Genomic DNA, 12500 nt, shown 5'->3' with positions numbered 1-12500 from the left:
CCTTAAGAGAACCCACCCTGATGTAGACACCAGATACCCAATTATTCTAGTTTCACCATTGTTAAAGTGATCAGCTTTTCACTGATGAAGAAAAATGCAAAACTGTAGTACAATATAGCAATCCCCCCTGTCACTGTTACAATTAGCTCCATTTGTCTGAGATGGCTTTCTACTAGATGGTGTGGACCAGTGGAATGCTGCTGTGGGGATTAGTTATTACCAGTCATCAACAGGAGCTTTGGAGTGTGGAGGTCTGGGGTTCCACTCAGTGTTCCAGCTCATTGTTTAGTGTTCAGTAAGGTCGAATTGCGTTCTTTTACTCCAATCTTAACACAATACACCGTGTCTTTATGGAGGTCGGCTTTATTTACAGGGGCATCGTCATACTGGAAAAGTGTTTGGCAATCTTTGTGTCAAGGGAAACTCTAAAATTGCAGCATACAGATACATTCTATAAGTGTGTGGAAACAGTATGAGGGACAAACATATACAGATGTGATGGTAAATGTGATTAATTGATGCCATGAAAAAAAAATCAATAAATAAAGATGTTCAGCCATGCTAAACCTAAAATTGTTCTAATTAGCACTTTGAAGATTCCTGAAAGGCATCAAGTGTTTTAGGATTGTTATTTCCCAGAAAGCTTTCATCGAAGTGTCCAAATACACTATATGGAGAAAAGTATTGAGACACCAGACATTTCCAGCTGTATGTGTTTCGAACCCAAACTGCACGGTTGCATAGGATGTCTGATGTGGTAACACGAAAGCAAGAAGTTCAACAAGTGGACTTCAGTACACAAAGCTTCGTAGATGTATAGAAGCCATGCACCTTTCATCCAGGAACTTAATCCTGAGAAGAAACTCTAGACAGTGGTGCTTGAAAGCACGTGAACTGTTTCTGAATGAATATGTGATGAAGCATCATTGCAGGGCTTAATGGTAGATCGAGAGAACTCAGTGAAACAAACGAAACTTCACTTAAACTGGGAGGCCCAAACCTGTTCCAGCATGTTAATTCCCCTGTTTACAAAGCCAGCTCGATGAAAATATCATTAACATGGGTTGGAGTGGAAGATCTCCCGCTATAGAGCTCTGACCTCAACCCTATTGAACACCTTTAAATGGCATGAATGTTAACTCTGACTGCACCCCAGGCCTCCTCCCCTCACCTGCATCAGTACCTGACTTTACTAACACGCTTGTGGCTGAAATTTTCTCAAGCACAATCTAAAATCTGGTGGAACATCTACCCAGAAGAGTGGAGGTTATGGTAAGAGCAAATGACCCTCACCTGCATCAGTACCTGACTTTACTAACACGCTTGTGGCTGAAATTTTCTCAAGCACAATCTAAAATCTGGTGGAACATCTACCCAGAAGAGTGGAGGTCATGGTAAGAGCAAATGAGGACTAAATGAGAAATGATAAAAACCAAACAAAAAAGGCCTCACACATGTGGTATTTACACAAGTAAAACTTTATTGGAATGATGCTTGTGGTGCAAAATATCACCAGAGCCTTCCTTCAGTGTCTGGAGAGCTAACAGACTTGAGTATTACAAAATTCAGAACACCCCAAAAAGAAGCCGGTTTCGCTTTACCCGTCTGCCGAGGAAGAACAGACTTTACCAGCTGAAAGAAAAACGATTTATGGAGTTAAAAAATGGGAAGAGAGATACACGCCGATGGGCTCCACTGTAGAAAGATAGAAAGATGTTTGTTTTGGCATAACATTGGAGTAGACCTCTAACAATCATTCAAATGCCAGTCAAATTGCTTTTTTTTTTTTTTTTTTGCTCGGGCACCTGAATGTAAATAACGCACCAGAAATACTAAGTGACTTTATATCTACGGCTGGTTCCTGCACCCGGAGGAAGAGCCGTCTGTGGACCGGTGGGCTCGTCCTTAAACCCGTATCGACCCAAACCTGAACACTATTCACACTGAATAATTGTATTTAAAGGTTCTATAAACGTGGACGTGTCGAAAAAAAATCACATCAGATTCGCTCCAGTTATTCAGCCGACCAAAGAAAATGGGTTTCTGATGGCTTTTATATATCGACTCAAAAATACGCCCACTTTCAAAACCACGCCCCGGATCCCACAGGTGGGAATGTTTTCATGCTTTTTTTCAACTCGAACCAAATCACATATTCCAGATGTACTGTTTATCAACGTCTGAACAGTTCTTTCCACTTCAAGGCATCGCACACACAACGCTGCATTGTGTTGCTCACGTACAAAATGATTCTCGAATCTGAATCGGGAAATGAATCAAATCGTACGATCATGTGGCGATCAGTTTTATATCAGCGCTAATGCATCAGTTTCGCTCAGATCAATCAAGGTGTTTACACCATCTGGGCTTTTCGATCTGGTTACTAACGGATTATTTCGTTGCATGTAAATGTCCCTTGTTTTTCCTCTCATGAAAAAATTCCCGATGCCCAAATTTGCATCGACATGCTCACACCTACTCTGTCTACACTCTGATCTACAGACGCTGGATAACCTGAGGATAGTTTGATTGGATTTTCAGGTCAGCGCTCTTCACTAAATGGTGAAACCACAGCGGTTCAGCATGTATAAAGAGAAAGTGATTCAAAGCAGCACACGGTTTCCTGTGTTTGAGCCGGCAAGGTCTTTCCATCATTTCTTGTCGATCTGCTTAAGCTTAGCAGCAGGTTACCTGGTTAAAACTGATTCTTTAAAGGTTCTACATAAAACAAAACACCTTCAGAAAGCGCACACTGTTTAACTTCCCAGTGTAGTGCTGCTCATAACGGCCTTCAGTCTTAGCGTCATTCCATTCAATTTCACATTTGTGCTCTGCTGTTTCTCAGACGCGGTTACACGGGAACTCTGGTCATGACTTCCAGCACCCCGGCGACTGCACCGATATGTTGACGCTTTAAAACTACGTGCTACTGCCTTTTTATATATATATACGACATGAAACAGCAAATAAAAGTTTCTTTTGAAGGCACAAACATAGCTCAATTGCATTTCTTTCCCATAGACCCCAATTATCCGATCCTGGACAGCGAAGACTAACATCCTCCAAAAAACGTGTACAAGAAGAGAGCCAAGCCTGTATACGTGTGCTCACCTGAGCTGTGTTTGGTGACACCGATCCGATTGCCGTTCGCGGTTATTTGAACGTCGATAGCCCGCGGCATTGCGCAACTCGTTTCAAAATATTGCTTATTAAGTAAATAAATTAGGCTGCTTTCGCCCGTTCTCACGTTTTTTTCCCCCCCTTTTCACGTTTTTCTGGTCACAATAGAACTTTCAAACAAATACAGGAATACGAGGAGATTCGGTTGATTTCTTTTCTGCCTTCAAAGCTACAGTGAAGGCAAAGACCTAGTCATCTATTGGTCTTTGTTGCTGAAAAAAAAAAAGAATTTCGAAAGCAAAAAAGAAGCAATGAAGAGCAATCTAGCTAATTAGCCACCACTAGCATGAACAGGGAAGTGAGTAATATCCTGTATGTTCACACATTCGGATACCATTATAATGCCAGCATTAAACAATACTGACCAAATGATCCGGTGACTTTTTACTTGAAATGTTAGAAAACGGCAAGTGTAAAAGCAGCCTAAAAAACAGCACAAATAACTTTGTAACGTGAATAGAGCAGACTATGTGCGATTGCGACATCACAACTTGTGGAACGTACGAATAAATTTAGGAAAAAATTTATACCTGTGTTTATAGAATCGAAAAATGGATTTTAACCTCCTGAAACTAAAACAGCTGTGCTCGAAAAACAAAAAAACATAAACAAAACATCTTATCCTCCCCACATGTTAAAGGGTGCCGAGTGCACACGCTCACGTGCTCCGGTGTCAAAAAACATTTTTCATCTAAAAAGACGTCAAACCCCCGTCAACTGGCTCTGCTCTTATGCCACCTTTTTCATATGTGACACTTTGCTGACTGGTTGATGTGCACACCAAGACGTAGGAAGATCCAGGGACAAATAATAATAATAATAATAATAATAATAATATGGTAATTAGCTCTATACTTGACACTATAAACATTATTGAATCATGGCTTTTTTCTCACCATCATCCTTTCAACGCACCGAGAACAGTACAGCGATGCACAGGCCTAAAAAGAACACAAAGCATTAATTTGTTATGCAACAGTCTGTGGTGGAGTAAGTGGGTGGAGTTGAGCGCTCCCAGAGGAGAGGACTGGTCTAGTTGAGCGTGTCTCTGTCGCCGTGAGGACACAGCGCGTGCACTGAAAAAAAAAGCAAGGGTTGACGTGCTAAACGTGGACGAGGAAACGGGATGACGAAGGCAACGGTGTCTGTCCTTTCCGGCTCGTCGCTGGACCCCTTGTAGCTGCTCGCACTGATTCTACAAACAGAAATAAAAACATCCATCATGCTAATTCTCGCTCACTCGCTCGGGCGTGTTAGAAGTCGGCGAACTCTTTAGCGCACTTCTCGGTGAGGGACACCCGGATCTCCTCTTCCTCATAGTCATCGAAGTTGCTGGTGTCCCCCGGACCCCTGCACTTAGGGATAAATGGAGCCTCCACCTAAAAAAGTGCACGCACACACACACACACACACACACACACACACACACACAGAGACACACCCTTTTTAGTGAAGGAGGCATGGCCTACGTGTCTCAGTTTTAGTGAAGGAGGCATGACCTCTAAGTTAATGTCAGTAAAGGAGGTGTGACCTCATGTATTAGTTTCAGTGAAGGAGGCGTGGCCTCTAGGGTTCAGGTTCAGTGAAGGAGGTGTGGCCTCTGTGTCTTAAGTTCAGTGAAGGAGGCGTGGCCTCTGTATTAGTTTCACTGAAAGAGGTATGGCCTCTGGGGCTCATTCTTGGTCAAGGAGGAGTGGCCTCTGTATTGGTTTTCAGTGAAGGAGGCATGCCCTTTGTGGTTTAGTTGTGGTAAAGGAGGAGTGGTCTCTGTGTCTCAGGTTCAGTGAAGGAGGCGTGGCCTCTATTTGTTTCAGTAAAGAAGGCATTGCCTCTGTATAAGTATCCGTGAAGGAGGCATGGCCTCTGGGGCTCAGTTTTGGTAAAGGAGGTGTGGCTTCTGTGTCTCAGGTTCAGTGAAGGAGGCATGGCCTCTGGGGTTCAGTTGTAGTTGTGGAGGAGTGGTCTCTGTGTCTCAGGTTCAGTGAAGGAGGCGTGGCCTCTATTTCTTTCAGTGAAGGAGGCATTGCCTCTGTATAAGTATCAATGAAGGAGGCATGGCCTATGGGGCTCGGTTGTAGTTGTGGAGGTGTGGCTTTTGTGTCTCAGGTTCAGTGAAGGAGGCGTGGCGTCTGTATTAGTTTTAGTGAAGGAGACTTGGCCTTGATTTTCTCATTTACAGTAAAGGAGGTGTTGGCCATATGTATGTGTGTGTATATACATATATGTGTGTGTGTTTGTATGTCTATGTCTCTTACCCTTCTCTGGTAGATAGAGATCCAGTCTGTGGTGGCGAACCACTTGTGACCCTTAATGTCGTTGACGCCGTTCTTCAGGTTGCCGTAGCGCTTGGTGAGGTCGACCTGTAGCAGGTTGCGCAGGAGCTCCTTCAAATCTGAGCTAAAATGTGAGGGAAAACGTACCTGCACACACACACACACACACACACAGACACACACACACACACACACACACACACACACACACACACACACACACACACACACACTGTAAGTTCTGCAAAGACCCTATCAAATACCTGCCTTTAATAGATGGAGGTTTTTCTAAGCAGCACAAGAGATTTTTTTGGTCATCACCTTTCCTGAGACGATCTTCTCGTAGATGTGGATTGGCTGATCTGCGAAGAACGGGGGATACCCGGCTGCCATCTCGTACACCAGCACTCCCAAAGCCCACCAGTCTACTGCTTTATTATAACCCTGAGAGAGGACATGAGGGAGAGAATGAGTGACAAAAACACTATTTTCCTGCTAACTGACAAGTCACACGTGTTGTCTGTGAATTGTCTTGTGTGTAGTGGCTGCTCCTGTTTTCCTGCGAGAGCGTGGCCAGAACACGTTCGGCTTCGTTCAAATAATATTTTAACGTTCTTTTCAGAAACTGCTGTTCGCCTGTGAGTTTCACACGCAATCATCTTGACAGTTTACACACAATATGCGGAAAACAAAAAAGCATTGACTAAATGAGCGGTAGACCTCAAGGTTCGATGCTGAGGTGATTTTATGCTCACCCCATTTATGTGATTATTTGAGATACTATATATTTCATTCCCCATTGAGATCATATCATCAACTAGTCGTTCTTACCCAGAGTGGGGTGAGCAGAAAATCATCTAAGCATGTACAAAGCCTCAAACCTTGAGGTTGATGGGCTACAACAGCAGAAAACCACTTTAGGCTTCAGGTTCCACACAGAAATAACTAGTTAAATAAAATAAAGCACTAATCAGCATGTATGACTTGTACATGTTAGGTACAGATTTTCGCCTTAAAAAATTAGCAAAGCAAGCTAAGCACACCAGCAACACACCACCAGAGGTAAAACCAACCTAATCTACAATCAAGCAAGCTTTATGAATGAATTCTTTTGGTAGTATTTCTAAAAACATTAAACGATAAGTACAAGCCAACAGGATTAGTTGAGTTCACCATGATATTGTTCAGTTTTTGTGTGTCAGGTGGTAATTTGGTACCACCTACCATTAGGAACTAAAAGTAAACAAGCTATTCATAGGATGTACCGGCACATGTATCCGTACCAAACTTTTTTTGCTACAGGGCTTTCGGATGCAACATTTGAACGCAATCCTTTTTACGTGTGGAACATAGTTACAATCTAAGTTACCTCAGGAACATATTAAGCGTCGGACCGCAAGTTTGTTCTGTCTCTGCCTTGCACTTTGAAAACATTTTTTTATTATTATCAAATTGAAAACATACATAACAATGGCAGGGGTATAAAAGAAACTAATGTTAGCGCAGTGTCACTGTGGCTTCTCGGTCCATAACGCAATTTGTTTTGCATATGCATAAAAAAGCTAACGCTAGTATTAGCCGCTAACCAGTAAGTGGAGTGACTAGCGGCTAAGGTTCTTTAGGTTCTTTAGCGTTTTAAATGAGTAAATGAATGAAGGATGGAAGGAACAAAGAGATTTAAATAGAAGCATTTAAATAGCAATCTTTAGAAAATTTTAGATTAAATGTAAAACACACACACACACACACACACACACACACACACACACACACACACACACAGACACACACACACACTCAATAATTTAATTTTATTTAATCAATGTATTTTGTGTCAATTTTATTAATTACTCAATATCAATATCATAAAAAATGTATTGCATTAAATTCATTTATTAAATACATTTTTTTTTATAAATATTATTTTATATATAATATAATTTTATATCATTATAATGCCTGGCAGGCATTTTATTTAAAATATCGTAAAATATTTTTAATGTTTAAATGTTGATAATCACAAATATTTATAATAAAAACGACAAGCAGGTTTGTTTGTTTGACAACGCCCCCCCCAACCCCAAACCGTAAATAAAAAATTGAGGTACGTACCGAATGGGGCATTTTGTGTAACATTACACCCCTGGGCAATAAAAATACCATCAGACAACACGTGCCAAACGAATTATTATAAGTCACTCGTTTAAATTTGCATCATTCCTAATTTGCATAAAAATGGCACTTACTTTACTGAGGATGATCTCCGGAGCCAGGTACTCAGGTGTGCCACACAGTGTCCATGTGCGACCTTTAACACGCTTCGCAAAGCCAAAGTCTGTCACCTGTCACACACATACACACATACACATCGTAACACTATTCTGATCCACTAAGCTTCATCTCAGAACGCAAAAACCAAAACACCTTCGTAAATATGGATTCCTTTCTCTTCCATGGAAAGACCCCCAAAACAAACATAGCCACTTCTTTGCCTACCTTTAGTTGTTACACTATATACAAGTGTTGACTTCACATAGAGATCAGCAGTCAGCTGCTCAGACTCAGGGTTGGGCAAAGAATCGTCAAAATGTATTTTCAAATACCAAATACCTTAACTTCAAGTGTTGCAAAAATAAACTACTAAATACAGCAGCCACACTATGTATCAAAATAAACTACTGAATTTGAAAAATACTAAAAAAAAAATACTTCTACAAGGAAGCATGAAATTTCTTCCATCAGTTGGTCTGTTTGATCTCTTCACCATTACACACCGACCCAGACGATTTAGTGAACAATGTTTGATAGCCACAGCTTTTCTCTGACGGAGTCACACAATAAATCTGACACATGGAACCAGTTAACAGATCAAATATTCTATACAATTTCCCTGTGATCTTCCTGATGAAGGTTAGTTTTAACGTAACCAACACATTAATTGTTGAACAGTTTGCGAATGACTCATGATTGTATCGTAATTTAGTTGCTTGGTGTTTGGTAACGAAGGGCACCTGCATGGCACCTGCACTCATGGCAACTACTTTCTAACTCTTACATCATTTGATTGTTGATCATAAATATAATAATTATAATATGTGTCATTCAAGCAATCTGCAAAATCATTATCCTACTAAACAGCTACTTTGTTTAGAAAACAATATTCGGCAATTATATATTTATTTATCGATCATCGGATGCCTATTTGAAAGCTGGCAGCCTTCAGGTTTCCTCACCACCTTCTTTCATATAGATGAATCCAATCTGAGGCCTCAGTTTTATGATGTCATCATGTAGAACTTCTTACAAAGTATTTTACAGTGTTTTAAAACTTCAGAAATACAAAAAAGTATGTTGATATTAAATACAAAGCCATTTTCATCAACCCTCTCGAATACAAATGACTAAATCCCATTTTATATTCAAAATACGTGTTTAAAATACATGTATCATAAATACCCACCCCTGGTTAGTCCCTGTTTTTTTTTGTTTATCCTCCTATGACGTGCAAAATAGTTTAACATACAATGTAGATTAAAACAAACAAAATCAAACCAAGAAACAGTAATCTAATGTCTCTCTACTACTGTGAATAGCCAGTTTTCATTATACATTTTGTCTAACATTAGCAAGCTAGATTTGTTGATATCATCTAAGGTTCTTAAATTTGGTCACTTTGGCTAGCTAGCATTCGCAAACATCATCTAGCTAGCTATTTTGTTTATTTTCTCTGTTTGCCTTTTTTTTTGTCCCGTAAGTGTACTTGTAAAATACTAAGCAGCTTCTGGGTGGCTTCAGTTGTTTATTTATCGTGATTAAAAAATCTAGCATGTATAAAAAAAAGATGGATATATGTTTTTGAAACATGCCGTGTCCCCGATCCGACTGTTCGCTCACTGACAGATACTAAACATCGTTTTATTATTTAAGATTCTGTTTCGTAATAATAAACAACATGCAAAACAATACAGTGGTCCCCCGGAACTTGCGGAGGTTATGTCCCAAAAAGCTGCGAATTTTGGACGCACCCCCGCAGCCCTTATGGTATGTTAGTAAACTCATCTGGACACTATGTCACTTTAATACAATAATGTGTTTTCAAAAATTTTCTGAAATTTGTTAGTGAAAATAGTTACAATTTTGAAATAATCCGCAACTTTGGTTGTTCCAAAGGACAACCCAGGGATTTTTCCCAAGCCGTGAATTATCGGGGGTTGACTGTATATCCATAATGAAACATGTCAATTGCCAGACATTGTTAAAGTAAACAATGACCAGGAGTAAAAGTAGCAGTGACTGGATGTTCGATTGACTAAAACAAAACCAGTTTGGTGTCCTTGTTAATTATTTATTCATTTGTTTATTTTACAATAATGTATAGTTACATAATATCTGGGACCGAATCTAGATCAAGGTCTCGATTTAAAAAAATTGCCTAATGGAATAAATGATACTGACCAAATGCACATTTCGCTTGACAGATAATTCAAGTGTCAAGTGTCATTCTGTCAATACTGTGACAGCAGTATGAGAATTTCATATTTAAACTAAATCCTGTGATCGGAGTGGAAAACAGAAGAAAAATCCTTCATTAACTGTCACGTAATTCCGTGATCTTGGTTTTAAAGCAACATTAACTATGATTAATACGGGTTTCGAGAATAATGAAATGAGACCTGTATGTAGCCCTGCTGGTCGATGAGGAGGTTTTCTGGTTTCAGATCCTGTAGATGAGATCCAGAGAGTGAAGATACTCAAACGTCAGAACTATCTGAGATGCATAAAAGCGAGCATGAGGTTCGCTGTATAAACAGAAAAGAGAGAGATCATTTTTTAAATTAAAGTTGGTTTAGTCTTCGTAGTTAAAAGGTGGACAGAAAGATCACAGCAAATTCGCTTAAAACTGGGAAAGGTGATCATTAAAAGGAACATCATTTATTATGTATGCAAAAAAAAAAATTCAAATGTGTAAAATTGCATTAAATCACCTGAACCTGCCGATCCTGCGCAAGTGTGAGAACATTTCTCCTCCCTGAACATACTCCATCACCATGTACAGGTTAGTGTTATCCTACACACACACGCACACACACACACACACACACACACACACACACACACACACACACACACACACACACATTATTTATAACACCATGCTCAATACACATTAGAGTCTCTATAAAACCTTAGAGACCATACACACACACACACACACACACACACACACACACACACACACACACACACACACACACACACACACACCTTAAAGGAGAACTCGAGCTGTACTAGGAAAGGAAAGCTGACTGCCTGCAGGATGCGTTTCTCATTCAGAGTGTGTTCAATTTGCTTCAGCTTCACTACCTGAGAGAGAGAAAGAGCAAGAGAGATGAAAGAGAGAGAGAAGAGAGAGAGAGAGAGAGAGAAAGAGCAAGAGAGATAAAAGAGAGAGAGAGAGAGAGAGAGAGAGAGAGAGAGAGATAGCAAAAGTAAAAAAGAGGAAAAGAAAGTGAACAAGAGAGTGAGAGAGAGAGAGAGAGAGAGATAGCAAAAGTAAAAAAGAGGAAAAGAAAGTGAACAAGAGAGAGAGAGAGAGAGAGAGAGAGAGAGAGAGAGAGAGAGAGAGAGAGAGAGAGAGATGGCTGATAAGTGTTATTGCATCATAAACTACAAAAACCAATCAGGTTCTGATATGCAAATGAAAGCCATGGAACAAGGGTTTAAGCAATATGTGGGCAGGGCTATATGCTTCTAATTTGCATATTCATACAGTCTGGATTCCTGGTTTAGAATACATGTACAGGGAGTGTGTTGAATATAAAAATCAAGGTATTATCTCTTTATCCAGGCTGGAGGGGACTGTTTGAATGGTTGGACAGTATCAGTATCTGATATCTTGTAAGTTGGAGATGTTACGCTGAAGGTACCTTCTGCTTGTTGAGGATCTTCATGGCATAGTGTTGGCCATTCTCCCGGTGTCTGACCAGCATCACGCGGCCAAACGAGCCTGTTCCCAGAGTCTTTAACAGATCAAACTGCTCAAGAGATGCCGTATTCTGAGTGAACACACACACACACACACACACACACACACACACACACACACACTTACGAACACTTCTGTATTACCCAAATGGGGTCTAACAAATGTAAACATTTTAAGTGAAATTTTTTTTTCGTTTTATTTAATAAATTTCCTATTCAAATTTGTGCCAATTGAAATCAATATAATAAAAGAAAATTTTGAATTAATTCTATTTATTCTATTTTATTTTTAAATGTAATATTTTAAAATATAGTTGTATATATTAATCAACCGAGTAATAGTTTTTTTATGTTAAATTGTATTAGTTTAATTAATATATATATATATATATATATATATATATATATATATATATATATATATATATATATATATATATATATATATATATATACATTAATATAATTTTTTTTACCATTTTATTTACAATTGTTTTAAAAATGTTAACGATAATAAACTGCATTAATGCAAAAAACAACCAGCAATTTTATATTTTGCATTTCAACTATATATATATATAAGAGGCAGAGCAGAGGCAGCTATAGAGCAGTTAAACAGCCATTGCTGATAAGATGCACAATGCAGACAGATGATAAGTAGGAGTGTGTTTGTGTGTCTCAGTGTAAATCATTTGTGTATTTAGAGAAGCAGAGAAGTACAGGAAGAGGAACAGGGTATCAGCGTGTTTATTTGCTCCATTGGCAGTACATAAAACGTTGCTTTCTCGCACTTAATTGAGATTATTGTCATATTTGCATTGATCTACAAACATACACTTCATACTGTAGTACTGTACTGTAGTAGCTGTAGTATGTAAGTGATAGTCCAGGTGTAAGATGTTAGTGCACGATGTAGAGGTGAAGATTGAAATAGTCACTTCCCAGCATTAAGGATTTTAAGCTGTCATTGATGTTTGCAGAGTAAAAATGACTGAATGGATAAAAATGATGGTTCATTTGTCTTCTTTCGTTTACTTTCAGCTCACTACGTCTACAATCATG

The 12500-nt window shown here is 39.3% G+C and overlaps 1 protein-coding gene across 1 annotated transcript in view; it reads right to left on the bottom strand.

Moving 5' to 3' along the window:
- Nucleotides 1-1460: 1460 nt before the first annotated feature.
- prkacab (protein kinase, cAMP-dependent, catalytic, alpha, genome duplicate b) overlaps nt 1461-12500 on the bottom strand; it is a 13736-nt gene continuing 2696 nt past the window's right edge. Inside the window, 9 exon segments of the mRNA XM_046838093.1 lie at nt 1461-4559; nt 5436-5600; nt 5775-5897; nt 7700-7795; nt 10127-10176; nt 10179-10252; nt 10439-10521; nt 10719-10817; nt 11381-11509. Of these exon segments, the coding sequence (XP_046694049.1) occupies nt 4434-4559; nt 5436-5600; nt 5775-5897; nt 7700-7795; nt 10127-10176; nt 10179-10252; nt 10439-10521; nt 10719-10817; nt 11381-11509 (945 nt within the window). The 3' untranslated portion in view covers nt 1461-4433.

Source organism: Silurus meridionalis, chromosome 24, assembly GCF_014805685.1.
Source record: "Silurus meridionalis isolate SWU-2019-XX chromosome 24, ASM1480568v1, whole genome shotgun sequence".
Taxonomy (NCBI): domain Eukaryota; kingdom Metazoa; phylum Chordata; class Actinopteri; order Siluriformes; family Siluridae; genus Silurus; species Silurus meridionalis.
This window is presented reverse-complemented; position numbering and strand designations above follow the sequence as displayed.